Raw genomic sequence first — 24,641 nt, forward strand, 5'->3', positions numbered from 1 at the left:
ATGTGACTCTGTATTATGTTTGTGATTGGCCATTGACAGTAAAACACACAGATTCTCACCCTCTCAATGTCTCTTGGCCGCGGCGTCGAACCCGCTGCGCCTCCCTCTGGTCCACGGTGCCGGTGAAGCGGCTAGCTTGGTACGGGCCATTCCCAGTTTGACTGCAAGCCACCTGAACCGCCCCGAGGCACATCACCACCCATCCCAGCAGAGCCTGGGTCAGCTTCCCAGATCCCATCGGTCGGCTATACCTCCACCTGAGTCCCTCCTGTGCTGATGCTCACTCCGTGACTCTTCACTTTACGGACCCAGACTGAGCAGCAGGACCTGGACCTGGATCCAGACCAAATCACGGTGTGCACTCCACAGTAAGGGCTAGACAGAGGAAGAAAGGATATTAAAGTTAAGAGACAAGTTAAACACAGACGTTGGTCTAACAGGAAGCACCTTTCCATCAGATTTACTCTGCAGGCCTCTCAGATGGGCCCATTTCACCAGAATGACCTGAGTTCATTTGAATAAATTAGATGTTTTTAACGCTGCTAATTACAGAAAAGTTCATCTTAACTATGTTTCACATCAGCTCTGTGACTCCATCACATCATCAGTGTTTTAGTTCAATTCAATGTTATTTTCAAAGCACCAAATCACCATAACAGTCGCCTCAAGGTGCTTTAAATTGTAAGGTAAAGACCCCCACGAACAATCGCCCCTATGAGCTACAACCTGACAGCAGTGGGAAGGAAAGCCTCCCTTTAAACAGGAAGCCCTCTTCTGCAGCCGGTTGGGGGGGTGTTTTGGTTAAGCATTGATTCTTCAAGTGGCAGATGTTACATTTATCAGTCCTTTATAGTATCTTTGGCTATTATATCTGTTTCTTTACAGTGTTAGCTAGTTAAACTACTTCAATGTTTCAAGAAGCCAGCAGTTTCAATTATTTTACATTTTAGCTGTTTTATCTGTTCCTCGTTTGAACTTTCAGACGACATCTTGATCTTACAGTGCTGCTCGTGCAAGCTGCCCTGTCTGGGTCTTCTGAGAGCACCAAAGTTACATCCCAAGAGGTTCATGCCAAAGAAGACAGTAGATTTATGCTTCTAGGATGAAACCTGACAGGTTGGACAGTGGCACTGACACCTGTGCGTCATGTGTAGTTACACTTCGGGGGGAGGTGCATGTCGGGTTACACGGTAGGTTCTGGTGGGCGTGGCGATGGTGTAGAGCTGCTGTTAATCTTAGTGCGGTGTATTAACAGCCTCACATTTACACTCAGGCCTCGCAAAGCTTTGGATGAGGAGAGTTTAACAACACCACTTCAACTTCTCTGCTTCATATCTGAATTTCATACACTCTTAATTTGTAATGTTGTTACAATAAACGATTTTATGGTATCTTATTGATGATGATAACTTTGCTAGTTAATTAAGTGAGTTTATAAATCGTTAAAGCTCCACGTCTACCCTGTGTAATGAGCAGATGAAATAAATGATGCCCATCATAGATTTCTGACCACTGTGAAGAGAACACGATATACTCCGATGCAAAACACTTTGCATTTCATTTTCTTCTTTTCTTCTTTTCCTTTGTGATGCTGGGCGGTTACAGTAAGACAATAGAAAACATGTGATTTGTGGACACGCAAGGAAAGAGAAGAGAGACTTAAATTCTGACTTCTAGCAATCTGTTTTCAGTATACTGCACTTCAAAGCCTTCTCGTAACAAGTTTATCACTCAACAGACACAGAAAACTGCAAAAACTGGGAAATGAGGTCATAAACTGATTAGAGAAACATGCTGTGTGTCAAACATACAGCGTTCAGTGTTGTTTACTGGCATTAAAAAGGATAATAAAGATTTTACTCATTAAAATTAAAACAAAGTGAAGGGGGAGGTTATTTTTGCCCTTTGGGACACTGGACCATGAAGAAGCTTTTACACTGCTGTCCCTTAAAGGATAGTGTGTCGTTTACACATATTATCTTTAACTTTAGCTAAACTTTATTGTTGAGAACATAAATCTAACAGCTACTGAAGCACTTCTGCTGTGATTTCATTCACACTCCTACTGGTCCAAATGGCTGCCTTCAGACCAGAGGGAGCTAGAGAGCAGGACTAACGGCGTGCTGGGAGAAAAGCGCAGGAGTTGAGGGTTAGATAGTCGTGTACAGTATCACATGATCAGTCGGGTCAAAATGCCACATTTCACAACCAGAAAGAAAACAAAGAACAATTAGACATTTATTCACTCATACAGTGTTCATCAAGTGATTTATGAAGCCTTGGTTTCTAAATGTAACTGTGCAGCTCAGTCCTGAGGGCGTTAGGCTAAATTCAAATGAAAAATATCTCGACGCCAGCGGCATTAGACAGCCGTGAGGCTCCTTCTTTACCTCCTCACAGACTACGGGTTTAACGGGGAACTCTGGGCTCCCTGTGATATACAACCTCAGCAAACCCAGTGTCCAACCGCATCACATAGCTGGGCTGGACACGGAATACAGGAGAAATATGGCCCCACATCCTTAAAGGAAGAGGAGAGATGGATGAGCCGTGAACTCAGTCAAGTATGCAGAGCTCAGACACGGGGAGAGGTGCTGGCAAAACCCGGCAGGAAGAGATGGATGTTGAGGAAAAAAGAAATGTGAATATAATTGTCCACTATTATACTATAATTCACATTTCCCGTTTCTTTAAGGCAAAAAAAACCGGAGCGCGTCCAAACATGAATCTGGCACAACTTTTACGCGACGTCCTTTTTTAATCGTCGCTTTTTGTTCTAAACACCGATTCAAATAAAAATCCCTCGAAAACCAAAATGTTGCGCTCCCTGCAGCTGAGTGTGGAGGCGGGATCAGAGCCGAACAAAAGAAATGCATGATCAATTACGGAGAGCGAGCTCTGCCGAGCACTTCTCCAAGCGTGCTGTCAAAATAAAGCAGGTAAAGCATCCGTCAGGATTATCGTTTAATCGTCGGACCGCTGGTGCAAAACATGCCCTTTAACACAAAATGAGCCTATTTGCTTAGAGATAAACATCACACCAAGCACAGTTTACACTCTTTTCCACCTAAACAGTTAATAATTACTTAAGGTGCAACATTACAAGTACATTTAAGCCTGCTGTTAATCCACTACAGAGAAGCACCGATAATTTGGAGCAGGCTGTGCACAAGTGTGTCTGGTTCAGTCCCCAACTCTTAAAAAGTGCAAACCAGCCATTCAAGACATCTGCTGCAAGCTGACCAAAAAGGCACATAAGAGTTTCCACGATAGTGACGCGCTGAAAACACATCTGCACGCCACCACGACTTTATGAATGGAGAAAAAACACAACATCAACTCCTACTAGTTGAAACACAACAGATGGAAAAATAGGTGAGTGCGCTCTTCATTCCGCTATACTCTGCTAGAAACTTAAGACCACACTAAAACTCAAACAAGGCGAGCAATGCACTATCTGTAAAACGCGACGAGCCCGTTTTAACACCAAAAAGCCGGTTAGAGAGAAAAGTGCAGCATCCGCGCTTCATCCGTTAGCATTCTTACATTTTTCCATCTACCTTTGTGCATCTTCAGATGGCAGCCATGCATATAAAGAGATCATCTCCGTGAAACAACGGGCTGCTGAAAGAATGGTCAGAGCCATTGATAAGCAAATTTTAGTGTTCTCAAGAGGTACTAATACCTTGCAGCAGTTGGAGTGCCTTGGCGTCGAGGAGCCCCGTCGGAATTCGAGACAGGATATGTGCCCCCGAGTGGAATATTGAACTATAGCCTTGTGAGAAAAAGAGAAAAGTTAGGGAATTGCCCTGTTTGGGAGAGGGGAGGGGACACAGAGTGAGGCAGACACTGGGCGAGAGGGGGGTAGTAACGGACTGCAGGACAAACCCACATTCCTCAAGACTCCTAGAGTTGTTATAACAGGGGCCAAGTAGCTAAACCTCCACACTGTGGCTGACATAGCTCCACTATCATCACGGAGCACAAAACTCCCCTTCAGGCTAAACCAAGTGATGAGATAAGAGTTCCTCAAAGGAAATATTCTTGGATGCCGAACGAATCGCAACATCAGGAGTGGAGACAGAGGCAAAACTGCCAAATGGTTTCTAATGATGTTCGTGATCAGAGCCTAAAATACTGGGATTAGGTCGTTGTAGATATAACGTTTTAAAAAATCCAACAGCCTCACACGTGGCTCTGATCACAGACAATTCATTTTTCATTTACATCTAAGTATAAAGCAAGAGTTTCAAGTGTGCACTTGCTGTTCAAACAGATTTATCTGTTTACTGCCAGTGACTGACACATCCTTTATTGCCACAAGTGTTGGTAGGAAGTTAGCATTCATGTTTGGTTATACTGGTTAGGACAGCTGAGGAGGTCTCAGAGCTGAACTGGTTCAGGGCAGTTCTACAAAGGAGACTTTTAAAACAAAGTCTCATGAAAATGAAGATTCATCTTGGCTTAAACACAGCAGTCAGTTGCATTTTCATAGCTAATTCACTGCTAAGGGGAAAGGTGGGATTGCAGTTGCACTGTCAGTGAGCTCAGGCCAGTGTCCGACCAATTTGCCTGCATGTGCAAAGATAATAAAGGAAGCGAGGTGTGCCTGAGTTTAAAAAAATCTTCTTTAGGTTCCTCAAAAACGTCTTGGATGAAACGTCGTCACGAACCAGCTGCCTTCTTCTTAAGCAGCTGAGACGACGTGACCCAGATGACTGAGAACCAACTTTTTACCAACTTTTAAACTTTTGTCACTTTTGATGTGCAGATAAAAACGATGGCAGTGAAGAGTTACGGCTTTCATGGTGCATTACAGCACCTCCGAGTCATCTGAATATCCTAACCCTGACCCTAGTTTGGAGAGCTATCAGAGTTAAAAGAAGCACCGTGTGGTTTAATGGAACCACTGATGTTTCTGAATACTCAGGGTATAAATGCTCCTTTGCCACGTGACCACTAAGCCCTCCAATGACCTCAAACTCCTTGGAGGAGAACGAGCCGATTGGGTATTTACAGGGGACACTTTGTCTGGTTGTTCGCACATCGGTTTGGTATGCGTCATAAATAGTATTTTTACACAACACCTGGTACCTGGAAATGCTTTTTATTTCCCTAAACATCCTCCACTCGAAGCCTGACAAAGGAGCTTTGTGGTAACATCTTCGGCCCGTTTTCGAGGAGAACATTAACAAAGCTGGATAATTACGACCATGTGCGCGATCCTTTTTTGTCTCTGCGGGACACGGCATGATCTAAATTTGCCAAACTGAATGCTGGCGGCGAGGATTTCCGGAGAAGAGATGATGTAAAACCACTTGTGATTATCACGGGATGTATTTAAGTTTTATTGTTACCCTTTTCCACATCGTGTTCACTGATGGACTTTGTGTGCACTTGGCACCAAATGCCTGACACAACAATGAAAGTATTAAGCCATATTCCCTTAAATCGGATCTCAGCGTTGCCGTTTTGTCTCCTTGGAGGCTGAAATAGACACGCAAACTTCCACATAGTTGCTTCACGCTGTTGGACATGGCAGGATGTTCTAGTTGGGAACATGCAGCATGCTGTGGGACCAGCTTTTGACATGCAGCAGAGTTACCCAGGATGATTTGCAGTGTGCTGCACGAGCTCTTGGGGAGTCTCACAGTCTCACACTGACACAATGAAAGACTGAGACGACTAGAAACAAAGACCCTCAAGGAGCATTAAGCTCATTGTGTGTGTGTGTGTCTCCACCCTCTAAACAGGACCACATTTTGCCGAGCATTGATCTGGCTATAGTGAAAACACACCACTGTCTGGAGTGCATTGTACTTTTGGAGCCCAGGGACATACTTTTACTGCCCCCCCCTCTCTGCACTCGCTCTCTGTCACTTTCCACACATACATTTGTACACATGTGTAAACACGCCCTCACACAGGCCTACCATGTGTCGACCAAAGGTAACAATGCACGGCTGGAGGAGCAGTGAATGGAATGACCAACGAATGGTGTGCACTGATTTTTCCAGTCAAGGACGATGTTCAGCTCAACACTTGCACATTACAAGATAAGAAGGTAAAAGAAGCTTTCAGGTTTATTATTACTCCTTGAAAAATGGTCCCTGTGAGACTCGTGGTCGGCGTTGTGGTGACAATAGAAAGCCATTTGTTTCACACGGACCAGACTACATCATCCGTCTGGCTCCGAACCAGCAGGAATGTGGGAGCTCGGCCGCTGGTGTAGAGTGGAGCTCGGGGTTCCTCTTGTAGCTGACACGATATGAGAGATGACAAGCCAGTACAGGAACCAGATGATGTTTGAAAGTCCTCACATGAACATCCCTCTGCTCACGACACGCACACATAAAGCCCGCGTACGCTTCAGTTCCCACACCTCACAGAGTCCATGTCTATGTCGGCTTTGATCATCACTCACAGACTCAGCAGTGTCTCTATGACTGTGTAAACTCAAAGGAATTACTTTCACCTGCACTTGTGTACTGGCTGAATTCTCTCCCAGTGCTAAAAGAAAGAACCATTAGAGACCACCAGTGCGTGATGGAGGCTTTTAGATCATCTTTAATCCCAGCCAGGAGAGCCGTTACCGAGCCAAATCACTTTCCTCTCATTCAGAATTAGTCTGTACTGCACTGCTGCCCATAGAGGTAAACTGGTGCACACGCAGGACGAGTGATCTTACCAAAGCTATGTATTATTACTCTGTACGACTGGGTAACTAACAGTTAACATTCACAAAGTTTAAATTCCCATTATCATCTAAAACACATTAGTTCAGAGGTTCCTGCAGGCACAGTGCACACACAGTGAACAAGCATGTTTGCCTTGTATTTGCATGTTTGTGACACTTCTAGGTTTCAAACCATCAAACTAATATTAATATTTGACATAAATAACCCGAATAAATACAAAAATGCATTTTTAAAATGATGACTTTATTTATTAAAGAGAAACAAAACTATCCAAACCTACCTGGCTCTGTGTGGAAAAGTAATTGACCCCCCCAAACCTAATAGCTGGTTGTGCCACTCTTGGCAGCAAGAACTACAATCAAGCGTTTGCTGGCAACGAGTCTTTCACATCACTGTGGAGGAATTTTGGCTCCACTCTGTTTCGCAGAGCTGTTTTAATTCAGCCACTCTGGAGGCTTTTCCAGCATGAATGTCCTGTTAGAGGTCCTACTGAAGTCTGCACTGTGACTAGTCCACTCCATAACCTTCATTTTCTTCTTTTAAGCCGTTCACAGATGAACTTGTCTGTGTATTTCACATCGCTGTCCTCCTGTATAACCCAAGTGCTCTTCAGAATACAAACGCATGGCTCATAATAACATCTGATGATTTGAAACATGTCAGAATAGGAAGAAAAAAAGAAAAACAGACTTTTATGAGCTGTTTGCTCCTCTTCTAACCTCTCAGTTGGCACATCCTTGATACCTTTCCTCGACTCATCCTAGTCCTCTTATCTAGGATATGAGTGCGGGACTTCAAGGCAACAGGTATTTAAGTAAAGGAGATGCTCTTGCTACAGAGCTGTAATTTTAAAGCATCAGTTTAAAAGGTTGTTCGTGGCAGAGCTGCTGCAGTTTTTTATGATTCCTACCAATTAAACTTTAAGGTGTTCATTTATATTCAAATTAATTGAGGCATATACGCCACAGGTGAGGAGACCTCTCCAAAGGGAGTACCTGTCCACCAACAGGCCTGTTCTCATCTCTGTCTGTGCCTATTATGGTGCCTACTGTGTGCCGAGAGCGATTTCTGGGTCACAGAAGGAATGAGAGAGGAGGGACGTTAGAAGACCTCCTGGAGACCCAGTTGAATTATGCTTCAGGCCGATGTTCAGCTCAGTGTTGAGAGTTAGAACTAAGCTGCCAGCAGACCACTTTCAGAGCACGGGGTAACACTAGGACGATGAATACTAACCTTAATAAAGTGTTTGCACATGTGCCATACATGATGAGACGGAATAAGTGTTTATGCATCCTGTGTCTTCAATAAAGACACAGGATGCAGGATCATGACCGCTCTGATTGCTCTTTCCGAGTTTAATCACGATTACCGGAAAGTCAAAGTCCTCACACAGTGAAAGAATTTCAGAACTTGTTCGAGTGCATCGCTGACTGTCACACTTTGCATTATGTTCATATGGAGACATCACAGTGGTCATAGCAGAGCGGTGACCCTGGGGGGACGGGAGCATGGAGATGTGTGTATCTGTGTGCACACGTGATATATGTTTGTGTGTTAGGGTGGGGCTGAGGGTTTTCAAGGATGATGTCTGGGTTAAAAGGTTGGTGTCATCATGATCTTGGGGTTTGTGGTTTCCCAGCAGGGGAACTTGCGGTCCCACTTGTGGTTTTTTCTCTGGCTGGGTAAAAATATGATTATTGCACAGAAAGACACACAAACTCGTTCAGAATTTGACAGACACACAGTCTTACTGCATCTCAAATGTTTTTCCTCTTACCTCTTCTTCCGCCGTTCTTTCTTCCATCGTTTGCTCACGAGGCAAGCCTCACTCGCCTCGTCTCACCTGGAGCGTTGCTTTTCTCGGCACTGCCTCGCGCAGCTGTGTTGCCCCAGTGATGCAGTGGGAGAGGAATGTCAAACTTCAAAGTATTACACGGGCAGAGACAAAAGATGTCAGTGTTCGGGTGGGGGGATGCGAATACGTGATCTAATAAAAGAGCACAGAAACACATTGGTCCGTTTAGACAAGGTTAGGCTACAGAGGAGGAGGAGGAGGGAAGACCTGCTTCACATGTCCCCACCCTGCTTTGTGTGCGAACCAGGAGCAGAAAGAGGCGGGTATACACGTGATGCTGCTCCCAAGTGACAGAGCACACTGCAAGCCTCCAAAGCCTGCTTGGCCATGGTAAAATGACTCTTCAAGAATACAGCGGGGCTAGAAATGAAGAAAGGCTGTTGTGTATGAGACAGATGGAGCGTGGAAGAATTTGGTTTCAAGGGGTCCACGGAGTAAAACATTTTGGATAAGAGCAGTGAAATTCCACAATCCCTGTAACTGCAAAAGGCAGAGGTTGCAAACGTGAAAGAAAGAAATGTAAAGAGAAGAGAAGCAAAGAGAGAACTGGAGCGAGAGTCCACGAGAGCGGAAAGAATCCTCAGACTGCTTGCTAACAGTTTGAGGGGCTAATGGCTTTCAGATGTGTGCAACTCCTTTTGTATTTTCAAAGGAGCATAAAACATTCCCTCTCAGAGGAATCCAAACAACGGCTGGAATCCACAAAACTCACAACAGCCGTTACAACAAAATGTTTATCTCATGTTCGCTCACGTTTCAAGCATTATATGCCTCACGGCCTCAGACAGGCCTGTATTTTTCAAAAACCATCTTTCATTTTTGAGTTTCGCCTGTAATGTTGGGTTTCTCTCTCTCTGAGAGCGCTGTAATGGGTGCGAGGAGCTGGGCGGGGGTAGTGTTCTCCCTATTTCCTGTTCAAACCTTGGGGGAACGAGACTTGGATGAGGTGAGGTCATTTCTTGTTCCAACTGTAAAGTTGGCTGCAAAAGGGGGAGGCAGCCGAGTGCTGGAGTTTTCCTGACCAGCCTCGTGCACATTATGGCTTCATGGAGATGCATATGCATTTTAGCCTTAAAAATGAAAGAGACCAAGCTTTCTAAGAACGCGCAGCATAAGCAGCTTAACTCAGGTTAAAATCAAATTGGGAAACTTTGTGAAAATACGCACATTTACTTTCAAGTTAAGTTACAAGCTACGTCTCCAAAAGTTGATTCTGTTCATCTGGACGTAGCGTTTTGTGGGAGAAGAAGTCACTTGGATGAGTGATGAAACGTTTCTCATTTACTTACCTGGATGATTGAGAATGCATCAAGACGTTACAAGCTAGACACTGCTGGCTGTTAAATATGAGGCTACAGTTAGCAACATGTTAGCTTAGCTTAGAAGACAAACTAAAAAAAAAGGAAATATGGGAAACACTTGTCACTGACTTCATGTTTTGAAGCTTTGGACGTTTGCACCACTGCAGTTTTGTTTTTTTGGATCTTTCATTGACCACATGTGGAAATAAGACAGTGGAATGCTATGCTATCAGCTAACACTGGCTAGCTTGGTTAGCAAGCTGCATCCATAGACTGAATGGGAGTGTCATACATCTGCTAATTAGTTTTGAAATTTAAGAGAAACAAAAGCCAAATTTTACTCTACAAAAGAAGTCGACCATAGACTTGTTAGATGACCCGTTTGGAGACAAATAAAATTATTGCATTGAACATGCGATCTTGTTGCACTTGCTTCAAAGACCGATGATCACTGTAGTCTTCAAAGTGACTGTGGTTTGTGCAAAATGCAATCTGTTTGTAATAATGCAGCAGTTAACTGTGATAAAAGTCACAGAAATGTTGCTGTCTAAATACAAAAGAAATTCACTGAATTTCACATAAATTTCTTATAGTCACAGTCCAGTCATAAATTCCTCCACAAATTGCCAAATAGTTGCTGCAGGATTTAATTGCAAAATGACACAGACAACCTCGTTTTTATATAAGGGTATAATCAGATCGGGAGATTTCTTGTAGTATATTTTACTGTATATAGCGCTATTTGTACATAATACAAAGTACTTTCCTAATTCTCCATTTTTGGCAGTTTTTCTTCTTTTTTCTATTTTTAATTTTAATTTATCTCTAATTCTAATTCTATCTGACTCTTGTGCTGCTGTAATGTTAATAAAGTCCACATTTGTTAAATTTGCAAAGAGACCAGTTGCAGCTGTTGTCAAAGATGGACCCCAGTTGTTTGGAGGCAGTTTGCCTCTCATCAGTCAACCCGTCCAGTCACCTTGCAGTCAAATGTGATACCCCAGAAACTGAGGTTGTTGCATTTGCTGATCTCATACATGAGAATTTGATTGATCCTCTTATCTAACTTCAACCTCCATCAAACAGACGCAACCTTACTGCAGGACAGACATTCATAGATCCCAGTCACTGGATGGAGATTCTCATATTTAGATGTGAAAATACTCATTTCAGTGTTCTCATACAAACCACATGTTGTCCACACTACTGTGATTCATGATTTTCATGATTTTCTTTTTGGTGTTTAAGCATTTGCTGTTTAAAGTTTCCTACATCTACTGCCTCAGATTCAGGACTTGATGTAACCAGTTTTACTGTAAAACTATTCAAAGTGAATAGTTTTTTAATAAAAGCTTCCAAGACTTTTCCTCCAGCCTCTGCGGTCAGTATAGAGCATTTCATATTGAGGTGTGGTCCTCCCAAATGATTTATGCCACCGAGTTAAAAAGGAAAATGGTGAAAAATGAACATTAGCCCTTCTCCCCCTCTCGCCGGCTGTTGGATTGGGGGAAGGGCTGCAGCGGCGTGCTAGGAAATGGAGTCTGGGTTCTGAAAGCATGTGTCGAGTAGAACCTCAGTATAATAGATTTGATATGTAATCCTCCCCGCTTCTTAAAATGTTTGCACTTTAGCATGTCATAAACTTGTCATCTGGATTCGGCGGAGCAGTAATTTGCACATGCAGATAAAAATGTGCTGAAGTCTTACATTATAAAAGACTTAAATACCTGTTGAAGTTTAGAAAAAGCTGTGCTCATTGTAATTCACATGACTTTATGACAACATTGTTTTACACGTGCTGGTTCTTCAACCCTGATGTTGTAATTCTGCTTTTTTTGTTTTTTGCTGTGAACTTTGCTCTACATCCTTCTGTACTTCTTCACCCCCAAAAACGATTTTACACAACATGATTGCATTAAATGCTCCTGACAAGAATCTATAGCAGTAAAAATAAAAATTAAACAAATTATGCAAAGAGTGTCAATTACAAAACAGTGAGTCGTGCCCCGCTGTAACATGTTGTTACTCTAAAGCGTTGGTGGATTGTTGTGACGAAACTGTTCGCATCAACAAAACAGACAGATGTATTGGCTTTTGGAGGAAGATTTGGAGAAAGCAGGATTGATGGCAGCAGAAGGTCTAAAGCAAAGAAGAAGCAGCCCACATGTGACAGTAGACAGCTACAACATGCAGATACCTACAGACTACCAATGCATTACTGTGCTGAACACTTCAGGATCATAGAGGAAGGCTGTGTTGTTTTAGTGGCTGCCTAGCATGCTAGCTTCACTCCTGCAGAAGAACCGAGCCTTCTGATTAGCAGACAAACGGAGCTGCAGCCCCCCCAAACACACAGCACATGTAATTTAGTATCAGTCTGCTTTCTCTCACGTTTTTCTGCACACAATAACACATGTGTACATTTGTCCATGTGTTTGTCTCGTAGTATATGTGCACAAACACACACACACACACATATACATGCATACCTTAGAAGGCTAAGTGTGTGTTCTGGTCAATTTATGGGTTGGAAAAGCCACAAAAATCCTTTTATGAGTGTGAAACCCCCGTGAACTCTTTACTCCAGAGAGCAGGTGTACCGGACAAATGGGAGAACAGGATGTCCAGGAAGAACCAGCCTCCTACATGGCAGGGAGCGCTTGGAAACTCCTCTTAAAAGCTACCTGTCTGTCAGCATTCCTTCCATCCAGCCGGACCTTCTGTTATCTCGCGGTTGTGTCTTGTTTTTGGAAAATGTTTTAACGTGAGTCACAGAGCTGAAGACAAAGGAGCAGTGGGACAGATCTTTATTGTACGCCTGAAAGAAACTAACTAAAACAATAAAGAATGGGGTGTGGGTACGGGCACCGAGGACTGTGCTAACAATAAGAGAAAGAAAAGCATATACAGTATACGTTCTGATACAACAATCCGAGAAAATGCCTCTCTTATCCTCTTTATGGGAAACTGAAGGCCTGACCCTAAATTGACACAAGCAAATCCTGTTGTACCCCGTGACCGTCTGCGAAACATTTGTTTAGGGTCAAACTTTCATTACTGTAAGACATGTGAGGCCCTCTAAAGCTGCGTATCAATAGACCACCCAAGCACAAACCAAATAAAGGGGTTGGGTTGGGGGGGTGAGATCTAAAGAGGTGATGAGTTGATTTTCACACTCAAAAACTTCTAATTTAGACAAATGGTTGTGACACATAATGTGTTTGCATGAACTTTGTGTGAACACAAGACTACATGGGCAAATTGTTAGTAATGGCTCCGCCGTGTAGGGTTTACACGTTCACCTAACAGGGAAAAGATCCAGGGGTTATCCCAGGAGGAGGCACAAATCCCTTCAGTGTTGCCTCAGGAAGAGCATCCGCTGAAAAATCTGCCAAATCCAACATGCAGAGCTACCCACTGTCATGACCCCGTCGTGAATATGCGAGCGACCCAAAGTCGCTTAGCTTGGGCTTAAAGCATCAGGTGACCAGCTGTGTTTACTACATCTGAGAGTACTTCCCATCTCTCTCATCTGCCGATGCTTTGCTAATGTACACAGTGTTTTAGAAGCTAGTTAGCTCACTTTCTAATTTCTGCACCTTCATTCGGGGATTAGTGGTGTTGCTTCACAGCAGAGGGAGATGGGGGATTGATTTTCTTCCTCTTTGTTCTTTGGTCAGTCCAGATCACATACTGTCGTCTTACGTCACATACCTGCTGCTCAGTGTATGGCTTTTTGTCTGCTGATGCGGTACCAGCTACTACCGCCTACTGGGAAACCCTAAAAACAGAGTCAAGCTGAGCTGAGCCGAATAGATACCAGTGGAAACTGAAACGGTCGAGCTCACGAGAAGGTTGTTAAAATTGCAAAGAAGGAGAAATTTTGGATGAGAGAGATCAAGGTGCTTTCTTACTGTTAGTGTTTTACTAAAAAGGTTATTCCAGAAAGTCACTGCACTTTTTTTAAAAAGAAAAACGGGACATCTTCTTCAGATTAACAAAGGAAAGTGCAGATAACGAGCTGCCAGTGCTTTTCTGTACTTTCTTTTTTTTCATTTCTTAGTCAAGGCCCAAAGAGCCAAGCTGAAGGTTTCAGACACCACAGCATTTCTTTATAATGTGGAAACACTGAGACATATTGTTGAAATTACACTTAATCTTCTAAGGACATCTCAGGGATTAAATGTGGAGTTAAACGAGGTGAGAAACACTTTAGAGGCTTCTAACAGTAGTTTCACTTGTCTGGCCCACGTAGGATCAAACTGGGCTGTATGCGGTCCACAATGTTCTCAGTTTGACATTTTGTGCGTTACGCTAAAATGTACATTCACAAGTATGCATTACATTTGAAATCCCACTTTTGAATACATAACGGGGAAAAACGTTACATTAAAGCGCTGTAGGCCTGGACCAAAATCCACAATAATACACCCACATCGTTAAGAGTGTTCATGACTCGATGTTGTGACAGAGTTTTTATAAACCAAAGAAAGAGCTCTGTTTATCCACCAGTTGTTTTTTGTGGTCTTTCACCGAGGCTGAGCTGGTCAGTTTGTTTCTTCTTTTGAAGATTGTCATGTTGTTGTTGTCTCTCTATTTTGGTCTTTTACCTCCACATCAGCATCAACATCTCTTTGGACCTCATGTTGAGAGTGAACAGCTACTAGGTGCAAGTTCGATACTTGGGATCAACTCTGAAAATCAGGAACTATGTACAAAAAAATTGGAAATATAAATATTTGCATGTGTGTGCAAAGTCCAGTTTAGTGTCTTAAACCAGGTAAGGGTGAAGCCTAGCAGCTACAACAAAAATGAGCTATGCAGAACAGCTTTTAATAATAATATAATAATATATAATATAATATATAATAATATTTATTATGATGGTCATTTCCTTTTGCCACACTAACGCACAAACATAATGACATACAGTACGTCTGCTGTAAAGGTTGAGTTGCTCTTGGAGACACCCTCAAGTGGCCATTCAATGAACTGCAACTCTGTGGTGGCATTTCTTTAATTTAATAATGAAGTAATTTATCTATTTATTTATTTTAGCATGTGCTCCTCAGACTCTGGGATCGATCCAGATCGACGGGCAGGAGTTAAAGAAGACCACCCAAATACCTCGGGTCCCTGGTCCCGGTGGATGGCGAGACGCTTCCAGATGTGCGCTCACGAATCAACACAGCATGGCTAAATAGCACGAATCCACCAGCATCCTGTGTGATAAGAGGATGCCTGAACACCTCAAAGCTAAGATCCAGAAGACAGTCATATGGCCGGTGGCCCTGTATGGAGCAGAACGCTGGCCAGCCACCACGAAACACGAGCAGATCCTCAATGCTGTGGAAAAGAAGACAGTCAGGTGGATGGTGGGCTTCACCCTCCTGGATCGTGTGACGAATGAAGCTGTTTGAAAATGACTAGGAGTTGCCCCAATCACAAAGAAGATGAGGGAAGTGCGCCTATGGTGGTATGGGCACGTCATGGACACGTATGCGCAGTGAGGAGAATTCAGTGTCAAGAACAGCCCTCTGACTCGACCCTGGAGGCCGCCGACCGTGAGGAAGACCAAACGAAGGATGGATGCAATCACCGAGTGGATCTTGCCCCAGAGTACACCCAAGATCGATCCAAATGGAGAAGAAAGAGCCACGCAGCGGACCCCATGCTGGGAAGACGCTAGGAAAGACAGACCTATATACTTACCGCATTTTTCGGACCATAAGGCGCACCAGATTATAAGGCACATTAAAACAGTCAGATAAGTCAGACTTTACTCAACTCATTCTTCTTGCTTCCTCCACTTCTGTACCGTTGATTTATGAATGTTGAATTCTCTGCAGCTGCTCTATTCCCATGTTGTTGCAGTATATTAATGACTAACCTCGTATTGTGGATGGATGATCTCAGCTGTTCTCCTGACTGAAGTTTGGTCCGTTTACAGCATCCTGCCATGCGATTGCATTTGTCCCTAACCATCAGGAACCCTCACGTTAACTTTTATAAGTGGAAAAAAGTTAGCGTTCATCCTCCAGCTTCGCTGTGTTTATGCTATGCTAATATAGCTGTGTAGCTAGCGATCACATAGCAAATCATTACATAGCAGCTAGCCCAACTTCAGTAACCCTACAAACGTCACTGCTGTTTAGTTTTCTGTCTTCATTTATGTTGGAAGTGACAGCAGAGCTGTACGTTTGAATTTGTTTCAGAAATCTCTCAGTCAGAACATGCTATATCATGTTTAGGTGGAAGCTAGCGAGCCAACTTCCTGCTAACTTCTAACTGTTAAATTTAATAAATTCTGTTTTCATGGATGTCTGGATGTTAAACTTAATTGTTACAATGCTGATTATTTTATTAAAGATGAAAGAATTTGGACAGTTTGTAACTCTCAGTGATGCTGCAGTGTTCGCTTGACTTTGTGACCTGAAATGACGGAGTTTAGGACCCAGATTACTCCGCGCGGCTCCTGACTACGGTAGCTGTAATGCTCCAACAATCCATCCAGCGGTGCGGCTTCGTAGCTTAGCAAAGTCGTACTAAAACATTTTTGACAGATGTTTGAGCACCGTGTAGCACATAAAATCGGTTCGAGGTCAGTAAGCACAACTAGAATTCATACATAAGGTGCACTGTCGATTTCTGAGAAATTTTAAGGATTTTAAGTGCATCTTATAGTGCGGAAAATATGATATTTATTAAATTATTTATTGGCTCCATGAGCTTGCTGCTTGTATTTTCTTTCTTTTTACAAAGATCTGAGAATCTTCCTTTGCACATCTGCCAAACATGGTTTCTCTTTTAAGGCAAAGGCTGTAAGCATAAATGCACGTTCTGCTTTTATCTTTATGTTTGAGTGTAAGGACATGCAATCGTATTCAGTGACTCCCTTGGTCCAAACCACAAGTAGCCACTCTAGCCATAGCCACTCTCCAACATGTGTTTCCTTTGCTCTGACAAGTGTGATCCTGCTCAGCTGGGCTATAGCTGTTTGTCACCCAACTGGAGCTCCAACACAGGGCGCTTTGAAGTGATGTGGGCCCCCCACATGGAGAAAGCAGTGCTGTAGGTGTACAAGCAGACAGAGGCCCGGGGGTGGGACACAAGGGGTTGTTAGGATGAAAGACAGTGCTGTGGCAGTCCAGCTGTTTGCTCTGCCAGCCCAGCGCTAAAGAAAGACGGGCTAAGAAAGAGTCAATATTTGGTCCTTTGTGTGTCTGCTCATGTCAGTAATAGACTTGTTGAACTCTTGAGAGATGTTGCTCAGCTGCCAGTTCACCATTTTTGTGGTTCTTTGAATTCATGCTTTTTCAAAGCTGTGAAAAACACTTTTAATATATATCCTGAATAAACAGCAAACCTTGGCATCACATTTTCCCAAAGCTTCCTGTAATGTTAATCAGAAGGAAAAGAAGCAGAGACATGACACCGAAGCTGTGTGTGGTCTTAGTGAGGAAACCAATGGAAGCCTTTCTATACTGTAACGTGGTCGCCATTATCTGGCTTGAAAGCTGGTGGTTTGATTGTTCTGCACATTTTTGAAAGCCTCCACCACAGCAGCGCAGTGTTTGACTTGATTAGCAAACTTTACTCTGCGTCACCAAATAAAACTCCACATGCAGGCAGACATCGAGAGCTAATTAACAGAAAGCAAGCATAAGTGCACACACTTGTCAAAAGCAGGGTCGTGTTTTCCCTTCACAGATGAAGAAATAGTGTGGAAAGAGTGTCGGCCTCTTTCCTCTCAATCAGGGTCCACGCAGGATCGTGCTAATAAGATGGCATAACTGAAGTATGTTTGTGTCTTTTTCTACATATCGAAGAGGAAAAGTTTGTATACACTGAATAAATGAGGATTAAGCTCAGTAATGTTAGAGTTCAGTAAAGCATACCACAGTGATGTGGGGATGTGTGAGTGAGAAGCAGCCTGAGGAATGTGACTCGTACTGTCAGCGCTCTCTGCAGCCCGTCCATCTTCATTATACCTACAAAATGCTCATGTGATTCACTTCTCCAGTGGGCCCCAGCTCTTGTGATATAGGGCAAATTCCTGAGTGGGATCAGTCAAGTTTCATAGCCAGCGGGGGTCAGGAGCCCAGGAGAGTGGAGGCATGAAGATAGGACCGTGGGGAGGTGATAAGAAGCTAGAATTAGTGCATACAAAGAAAAGGAAAGGAGAGATTAAGCAACTTTAGCTCATATTTTTTTATCATAACAACATATCAAATGGCAGAGTTCATGCAAACAGCAGTGCCAGAGTGGAGCATTACGCAGCTAAAGAGTCTGAAATATTATTCAGGAGCAGAGATGTGAAAACAAACAAACCCCACAGAGCTCGGAGAGATCAAACACTGAAGTGGCATTCACTATGTGACCATCTGAATGCTAATTTCCTGCTTGCTGACAGGTTTGCCATATGTGCTTAAAGGGACAGTTCACCCCAAAATCAAATCAACATGTTAGCTTGTAGTGCTGTTTATCCATCCAGAGGGTGGCCTTAAAGGGACAGGAGCTGGAAGCAGAACAGCTCGCAGCAAGGTGCAGTTTAGACAAGTAAAACCCACTTTAGTCCAAGAATGCATGCAGTGTGATGCCAAACCTCAAAAACATAAAAGCACCATATAGTAAGACTGTAGTTTTAAGAGCTAGCAGACAACAAAATGCACAACAACACAGAAGCAACACCAAAGCAACTGGTGTTGATTTATAAGTAACACAACAGGCCAGAAGAAAACCGTGTGTGTGTTTATTTCTTTGTGAACTGTCCCTTTAAAAGGAACAAAATGCTGAGATCTTAGCTTGTTTCTGCTGCCCACAAGTGGCCAATGGATCATCTATTGTAGGTTTAATGCAGCGATGTACATGTGACTGATAACAATCAAAGACATGAGTGGGGAAGACAGACAGACAAAAAGAGGAAAATCCAAACGAGTCACTTCAGGCTTTTCTCTGGGAGCTGTGAGGTTTTACTGTGTTTTAAAAAATCCAAGTTTTGTTGATACAAGACCTCAGCAGAGATTGCAGGCAAGTTCAAGGAAGCAGCCAGCTGCGCAAGACACAGCTGTGGGCTCACGTAGTGCTGTGGTGGTATTCAGCCTGAAATGTAACATATGCTGTTCGTGCACGCTGTCGGGCTTTTATACGACATGACGTACGGTTCAATTTCACAATGGAAAGAGGCGCCGGTGCCAAAATCCACTCGCGCTACAGATTTACGAAGCTTTAGAGATAACATTTGTAGCTCCTACCAAACCGCATGTAAACCATGCGACGTAATGTGTTGTCTCTTAATGGTGATTTACTTAAAGCTGCTGTGTTTCTATCTGTTTACATCTCAGATATGTTAGTATCAGCTCCGTGGGAATAACATTTTATGAAATGATCCAGCTGTCTATTAAAATGATATATACTACTCTTTAATTAGTTTAGATATATTTTGACAATGTCTCAGGATTACTCGGATGATAAAAACATGATGTGTAACAGACTGAAGCCAGCCTGTAAGAGAAATGAGCTAACGAGAGCTGCGTGAGTCGTGTGGTTGAAAACTGGGAAGCACATGTCACTTGCATTGATTTCTTTAATAGCCAGAAGCTGTGTATCCAATGGGAGGAAGGCTTTAAGACAGGTGATTTCAGTGACTCTGAAACATGATTGCTGGCAGCAGACTGGCTGGTCTGGGAATTTCATAAATCAAAATTCAAATTCAAATTTTATTTGTCACGTACACAGTCATACACAGTACGATATGTAGTGAAATGCTTGGACAACTGCTCGTGACCTAAAGAAAACAAAAAAGGAAAAGGCTATGAATAAGATAAATATGAAAAATTAAAAAGGGTAAATTTAACTAGGAAGGAATAAAATATAAATTAAGGTTAAAAATGAAATAACTGTACAACACAAATTAGAATGAAGGGTAAATTTAACTGGGAAAGAATAAGATAAAATATATAAATTAAAGTTGAAAATAAAATAACTGTACAACAAAATACACAATATAGAACTATATAAGAATGTATGAAGAAATATAAATAAATATATACACAATAACAGCAGCTGTACAAGTATTAACTGGAAATGAAGAATATAGTGACCAGTGTTGTGCAAAAACAATGTCCAGAAAGTCCAGTGTGTGTGTAAGAACCATATGTGTGGGTCAGTATTGTGTGGTGGTGTGATTGAGAGACCGTATCGCCTGCGGGAAGAAGCTCCTCCTCAGTCTCTCTGTGTTGGTCTTCAGGGAGCGGAATCGCTTTCCTGACCTCAACAGAGAGAACAGTCTGTTGTTGGGATGGCTGAGGTCCTTCACCATCTTCCTGGCCTTGGTCCAGCACCGCCTGCTGTAGATTGAGTGCAGGTCAGGGAGCTCGGAGCGGATGGTGCGCTCAGCTGACCGCACAACCCTCTGTAGAGCTCGTCTGTCCTGCATGGTGCTGTTCCCGAACCAGGTTAAGATGTTTCCCGTCAGGATGCTCTCTATGGTGCACGAGTAAAAGTTCCTGAGCACCTTGGAGGGCAGTTGGAAGTCTCTCAAGCGTCTGAGGTGGTAGAGACGCTGTCGGGCCTTTTTCACCACGGTGTTGATGTGACAGGACCATGACAGGTCCTGCGTGATGTGAACTCCGAGGTATTTGAAGCTGTCCACTCTCTCCACTGGGCACTCGTTGATGACGGGGGTCTGGTAGTTCCTCTCCTGCTTAGTGCTGAAGTCCACTATCAGCTCCTTTGTCTTACTGACGTTTAGAAGGAGGTTGTTCCTCTGGCACCAGTTCTCCAGATTCCTAATCTCCTTCAGGTAGGCCGTCTCGTTGTTATCAGAGATCAGGCCCACCACGACGGTGTCGTCAGCAAACTTGATGATGGTGGTGGAGCTGGTAGTGGCCACACAGTCATATGTGTACAAAGAGTACAGCAGGGGGCTCAGAACACACCCCTGGGGGGCTCCAGTGCTGAGAGTGGTGGAGGCTGAGACATGTCCGCCCATCCTTACTGCCTGTGGTCTGCCAGTTAGGAAGTTGGAGATCCACAGACACATAGATGAGCTGAGTCCCAGATGCTCCAGCTTGGTGGTGAGTGTGGAGGGAATTATGGTGTTAAATGCAGAGCTGTAGTCTATGAAGAGCATTTTAACATAATTCCCCCTTCTAGTGTCCAAGTGAGTGAGTGATGTGTGGAGGAGATGAGAGATGGCATCGTCTGTGGAACGATTTGGACGGTAAGCGAACTGTAGTGGGTCCAGTGTGTCTGGTAGTGAAGAAATGATGAAGTCTCTGACCAGGCGTTCAAAGCACTTCATCACTACTGAGGTGAGGGCTACAGGGCGATAGTCATTGAGAGAAGCAGGGTGGGGTTTCTTCGGGACAGGAACAATGATGGACTCTTTGAAGCATGTGGGGATCACCGACTGAGATAAAGAGATGTTGAATATCTCAGTGAACACAGGAGCTAGCTGGTATGCGCAGTCTCTGAGGATACGACCTGGGATGCCGTCTGGTCCTGCTGCTTTCCTGGCGTTCACTCTCTTGAAGGCTCTCCTTACTTCATGCTCGGAGATGACGAGCACGTTTCCGGTGCTGGCAGTATCTTCCTGTCTGCAGCCGTTAGCGCCGCTAACACTAGCATTGTTGGAGACCTTAGCTGCAGCCTCGAAGCGAGCATAGAAAGTGTTCAGCTCGTCTGCCAGAGTCACGGCCGCGTTCGTCATACCGGTTGTTGGTGCTTTATAGTCCGTTATTGTCCTTAGTCCCCGCCACAGGCTCCTAGAGTCACTCTGTTGGAGTTGTGACTCTAGTTTCCTCCCGTAGCGCTGCTTCGCCTCTTTCACCGCCCTCCGCACGTTATATGACGCGGCTTTGTACGGGTCCATGTCCCCCGTCGTGAGTCCCGTGTTGTAGGCAGCGGTGCGGGATCTCAGAGCGTCGCGGATGGTTTTATCCACCCACGGCTTCTGGTTGGGAAACGTTGTGATAGTCTTTGTCTCCACGGTATCATCCGCTAGTTTCCCGATGAATCCCACAACCGCTTCCGTAAACACGTTGACGTCATCGTCGGAGCTGTTTCTGAACATGCCCCAGTCTGCGTCATCGAGTGCGTCCTGTAACGCGGCCACCGATTGGTCCGTCCAGCGCGCGACCTTCCTCTGAACCGGAACTTCCTGTTTCAGCCTTTGTTTGTATTTTGGCATGAGGAAGATGGCGGCGTGATCAGATTTGCCAAACGGGGGGCGGGATTGTGCCTTGTAGCCGTCCTTGACCGTAGTGTAGCAGTGGTCCAGTGTCCTTTCACCCCTGGTGGGGCAGGTGATGTGTTGATAAAAGTTCGGCGCTGCGCGTTTGAGGTTGGCGCTATTAAAGTCCCCCGTCACAATAAGCGCAGCGTCCCGGTGTTGTGTCTGGTGCTGTGTGAGTGCCTCATGCAGCTCGCATAAGGCGGTGACCGTGTCCGCTTGTGGTGGAATATAAACGGCACTTACAATGACCGATGTAAATTCCCGAGGTAGATAAAAAGGACGACACATGATGGACAGAAGTTCCAGATTTGGTGTGCAGGAGCGTGTGAGAGGAACAACGTTCGCACTGTTGCACCAGTTGTTGTTCACCATTAAACACACGCCGCCTCCCCTTGACTTCCCCGAGTCCCGTGTCCTGTCCATGCGGTGAACCGAGAAGAACTCGGCCGGCTGGATGGCGTGGTCCGGCACCGCTGGGTTCAGCCATGTCTCGGTGAAGCAGAGGAGATTGCAGTCCCGAATGTCTCTCTGGAACTTTATCCTGGCCCTGAGGTCGTCAAGCTTGTTCTCCAGTGACTGGACGTTGGCGAGCAGGATGCTATGCAGAGGTGTGCGGTGTGCACGAGCTCTCAGCCTGTTCCTGACGCCGGCTCGCTTCCCTCTAGGCCGCCGCCGCTTCCCTTTGTTCTCCCTCGAGATCTCACTCGGCCAGCTCGGATCCGGAGTTAAAAACTTCGAATTGTGAGTACATTGTATACCAATAGAAACAAGAGTGTCACTGTCATACCTAATGTACTCAATGGTGATGATTTTGCCAATTTAGAAACGCTGAAAACTAACTTAAAAAACAAAGACAAAGAAAAAGTGGTCGGAGCAGTCGTGACGGCAGCCGACCTCACCGGCGCTCTGTGGGACCTTCCCACATAATCATCTTAAAGGTTTACAGAGAATACGCTGAGAAGGGGGAAATATGCATTGCATGGCAGTTTTCTGACTGAAAATGCATTGTTAATGCTAGAGGTCAGAGGTCAGAGAAGAATGGTCAAACTGCTTCACTCGATCACTTTAAACACGGTTTGCAAAAGAGCCACAGCAGAAGATCACAGCAGGTGCAGCTAAGGGCAGGAACTGAGGCTACGATTTGCACCGCCTCACCAAAGCTGACTATAGAAGACTGGAAAAGGCGAATCTGCTGCAACATTTGGATGGAGGTGTCCGGATTTGGCATAAACACCATGAAAGCAGGGATCCATCCTGCCTGGTGGCGTAATGGGATGGGGGATGAGCACACTTTGTTCCCTTCTACTGAGCATCATTGAATCACTCATCATTACCACGGCCTACCTGAGTGTAGGTGAGTAATGCACCGTTTCACAAACTGGTTTCTCCGACATGACACTGACTTCTTACAGATCTCAGTCCAATGACAGCAGAAGGAGGTCAGCTGTGGCTGGCAATAGCACGCTGTACCTAATAAAGTGTCTGGTGAGTGTATGTTCAGCATGTGCAGGAAACAATGAACATTTAGCTCACAGAGACCCACCCACTCGCCAACATACAGCAGCGCTATGAAAACAAGGAGGTTTGTAACCGTGCCGACACATTCCAGGCTGTTGTTCCCGATGATAAGCGTCGTTGCTCCGGGGCGACCATTCCTGCCTCGCCGAGGGGCCGGTCTGCTCAGACAGCACACTCATTACCTGCTTGTACAAAGAGCTTGTGACGTGAGGTCATGTGGCAGACGTGGTGTGTAATGTCTTCAAACAACTTCAGAGCTCAAAAGGGCAAAAGTGAGGTGGTGGGGAAAGAATCAAAGTAGCAGCTGGCAATAAAAGCACGCATAAAAAGACTGGGACTGGTGTTTGTCTGCTGGGAGCCAACAATCAGATGATAATAAATCTGATTAGTATTTACATGATAATAAGGCCAAGTAACATATGACCACAGCAGCATATGTTGCTCCGACTTGAACATTGTTTTCCACCCCCAACCCCGGCACCTCTCCTTCCTCCTCCACCCTACATCCCTCTGTGCCTCCCAAACCTTCATTTTTTCCTCTCCTCCTGTGATCCCTTTTCTTAAAGATGGGAAAGAAGTCAGCCAAATATGATGCGGTTACAGAGAACTTAATGGCAGTATGATAATGATAATCATTACTGAAATGATGATGAAAGACGTGCGCCGTGAGTAATTCTGTGATGTCAGTGGAAGACAATGAAAGCTGAGGTGCAGAGAGGCAGCTGTGCACGTCCTGACCTGTGAAGCCAAAGGACGAGGCTGAGGGCAGCTGGGATGAAGTAAGGCTCGCGAGATTCATTGTGAAGGACTAAGTGGAGGTTGTCAAAGGGAGCGTGAATTCTGGAAGGATTTGCAAAATTTATGATCAATGAGGCTGCGTTTGTATTTTAAACTTTTGGCAAAATACAAACAAAATTAAGGTCATGTGGGAATCAGGCCTAAAAAGAACAATGTGTGTATACTTAATATGATGAGCGGGGATGAAATCGGAGCATCTTCTGGAGCCAAGATTTTCCAGATCGGAGCTTTTC

The 24,641-nt window shown here is 44.4% G+C and overlaps 1 protein-coding gene across 1 annotated transcript in view; it reads right to left on the reverse strand.

Annotated features, from left to right (window-relative positions):
• The window catches only part of fbn3 (fibrillin 3), a 66,516-nt gene extending 62,570 nt beyond the window's left edge, over positions 1-3,946 (reverse strand). Inside the window, exons 1-2 of the mRNA XM_026157845.2 lie at positions 3,686-3,946; positions 60-375 (exon numbers count right to left, since the gene is read on the reverse strand). Of these exons, the coding sequence (XP_026013630.2) occupies positions 60-238 (179 nt within the window). The 5' untranslated portion in view covers positions 239-375; positions 3,686-3,946. The remainder of the gene's footprint in view (positions 1-59; positions 376-3,685) is intronic.
• Between the last annotated feature and the right edge of the window lie 20,695 nt (positions 3,947-24,641).

Source organism: Astatotilapia calliptera, chromosome 23, assembly GCF_964374335.1.
Source record: "Astatotilapia calliptera chromosome 23, fAstCal68.1, whole genome shotgun sequence".
Classification (NCBI taxonomy): domain Eukaryota; kingdom Metazoa; phylum Chordata; class Actinopteri; order Cichliformes; family Cichlidae; genus Astatotilapia; species Astatotilapia calliptera.